General features: G+C 40.5%; 1 protein-coding gene across 1 annotated transcript in view; it reads right to left on the bottom strand.

Moving 5' to 3' along the window:
- ATRN (attractin) overlaps positions 1–2970 on the bottom strand; it is a 127911-nt gene that overhangs the window by 73789 nt on the left and 51152 nt on the right. The window contains exons 17-18 of the mRNA XM_006758124.2: positions 2032–2217; positions 1025–1258 (exon numbers count right to left, since the gene is read on the bottom strand). Of these exons, the coding sequence (XP_006758187.1) occupies positions 1025–1258; positions 2032–2217 (420 nt within the window). The remainder of the gene's footprint in view (positions 1–1024; positions 1259–2031; positions 2218–2970) is intronic.

The following is a 2970-nucleotide window of genomic DNA, read 5'->3' as shown; positions in this document are numbered from 1 at the left end:
TGTGATGGTAACTAGGCCGGCGGCGGCGGTGGGGCTGCTCAGGGCTCTCTGGGGTCCGCTCTCCGCTCCCGCTACCGATCGAACTCTATCATTCATCTTGATAACATGTATATAATGGATTGTATCTGCTTGGCCATTTATTTAAAAGGGTGAGATTTCGTTGGTCTTTGCAATCTCATTAGTGGCTTGCCTGTGATGTGCATCACAGTCTGCTTAAAGTTTATATTCAATAATAAAACGGTTTTCTTTCTTTTCCACATTTGTGGAGAGAAACATCTGGGTTGGCAGAAGACTTACTTTTAATTTTTCTCCTAAGAACTGCCAAGATGTATTTTTAAGTAAAAACCAAACTATAAAACTATATCATATGCATAGCATTTTTTAGTTTTTAAACCTTAATCTAGGACATTTTTTTCCATTGATTTTTAGAGAGGGGAAGGGAGGGAGGGGAAGAGAGAAAGAGAACGGGAAAGAGGGAGAAAGAGAAATATAGATGTGAGAGGCACATGGATTGGTTGCCTCCTACACATACCCCGACCAGGCCGGGAACCGAACCTGTAACCCAGGTACACACCCTTGACCAGGAATCAAACGCATGACCCTTAGGTGTGAAGGCCAGTGCGCTAACCACTTAAAATACTGGCCAGGGAGTATTTTTTAGTTTTAAAAATATACATTGGTATGTCTAGAGATATCTGTATCAAACTGTTAAAAGTTTTTACTTCTCTGATGAACTGTAGATGAGAAGAGGAATTCCAGTTTTTATTTTATCTATATCTGTAATATTTAGTTTTTTATGATGAATTTATTTCATTACTTTTGTAATGTTAGCAAAACAACTCACTTGAAATTTTATTATTTTCATTAACTGAAAATAAAAATATTTGTCATGTAAAACTACTTCTCCAAAAATGATGTTATTTTTTTCTTAAAAGAAATCCATATAAGTAAGGTAGCTTTCAAGGTTTTATTCTTTGCAGATAGGCAGTGAAACACTTGATTTTGGATACATAAGACATCTTACCTGGACAATGAATAAAAGACCAGTTGTATCTGCTGTCCTCCAGACACATGCTGGAATTGAGAAGGGGCTGTGGGTAGAAATTTCCTACAGGGGCCTGAGAAGGCATCTTCACTGGTCCTTTATAGGAGCCCTCTATGCATTTCCCTTTGCCAGTATTGCTGGGATCAGTACACCAGCCGCAGCCTGGTTGCTCCAAGCAATGACTACAGGTACAGTAGCCTGAACAATTTTCAGCTGTTAAGAAAACACAAGTTGCAATTCACTATCTCCTTTAGATCTGAATTCATTGTATTTAAATCACCCTTTTTTTTTTTAACAGATTATTCAACCTCTGTGAGTCAAAATTCCTATTCTATTGTGACTGTTTAAATGGCATAATAAATTTGAAGAACCCAATATCTTGTTCTACATGTATTAGGGACTCCTCCTCTCTCTCAATCTCAGGATGTTGGAGCCAAAAGGGACCCGAGAGGTCACCAACTGAAAAACACTTACTTTAAGAGTTAGAAGATTAAGATGTGGAGACCAGCCCGGCCAGCATGGCTCAGTGGTTGAGAGTTGACCTCTGAACCAGCAGGTCATGGCTCAGTTCCCAGTTGGTGTACATGCCCAGTTTGTGGGCTTGACCCCCCAGTGTGGGGTATGCAGGAGGCAGCCGATCAATGCTTCTCTCTCATCATTGATGTTTCTCTCTCTCCCCTCCTCTCTGAAATCAATAAAAATATATTTTAAAAAAAAGATGTGGTCATATAGGATGGAGCAACATGATACTGAAGTTGAGCAATTATTTCTGTACTCAGTGATCTATCCTACATTTATTTACTTGTATCATTGTGCTTTGTTCTATATGAAGATTATCATCAAACAGTCTATCGACAGATCTGAGCCGAAGGTCAGGTCCAGTCTTGTCCCTCAAATGTTCAGAGGCTGACAGCACCGCCTCACTGCAGGAGTTGTCACCCGTACACATGGCACTCATTAGTGCTTAGAGCTCACTTTTCACTTACGGGGACAGCTGCTCATGGTATACCACTCCATACACTGGCCATAAGGGAAGGAGGCCACGTAGGCATTGGAGTCCACACACTGCTTCATGTTGCTGCACCACATGCACTCGGAGCTGCCACTGGTGCACTCTCCACATGCCGTCCTCAAGGCACACGGTGTCCGGCACTGCTTGGTGCTGTGGTTCGCTGGGAAGTAAACATAAGAGAGACACTTACAGCTCCCACCATGTTGGCTAAGGTCAAAGTCTTTTCAGTATGGGTTGTTAACAATAGTCTGTCATGAAATCAATTCAGTGGGCTATATTAAATGAAGGAGAAAATAGAAAACATTAGAGTCACCATGTACTGTTTAGTCAAATATATTGTTATACTTGAGGAAAAGAAGATGTTTTTCTTTTCAAAGACCTGTGGGAACAAGCTAATCTTTCCATTCAAATAGGGGTTCTAAAGCTCCTCAAAAATATGGGCCCTAGCATAAACGTCAGGGCTTTACAACCCACCTGAACATGCAAAATCGTATCTTTGTATATTTTAGGGAAGAAGGACCACAGCATTCATTAAATACACCAAAGCACTCAGGATCCAAAATGGCTAAAAAGCTCCCCTACAGGAAGTTTAGAAGTAATATTTTAAGGTGACTTTTACAATGCTATCAATTCTTTTCTATACTTCTGTGTTCTTCAAATTATGGTCCCTTCCTAAAATGAGACATGATGCCAAAGGAGTCCAGCCTCCCGAAAGTGCCTAGAAAATTCCACCTATTACCGTATTTGCCGGCGTATAAGACGACTGGGCGTATAAGACGACCCCCTAACATTTCCACTCAAAATACAGAGTTTGTTATATACTCGCCGTATAAGACTACCCCCTCTTCCGCACACCTTCCACACACCAAATAAAAGGTAAAACAATATCAGATTTGATTTTAACATTTTAATT

The sequence above is a fragment of the Myotis davidii genome, unplaced genomic scaffold (genome assembly GCF_000327345.1).
Source record: "Myotis davidii unplaced genomic scaffold, ASM32734v1 scaffold32, whole genome shotgun sequence".
Classification (NCBI taxonomy): Eukaryota; Metazoa; Chordata; class Mammalia; order Chiroptera; family Vespertilionidae; genus Myotis; species Myotis davidii.
This window is presented reverse-complemented; position numbering and strand designations above follow the sequence as displayed.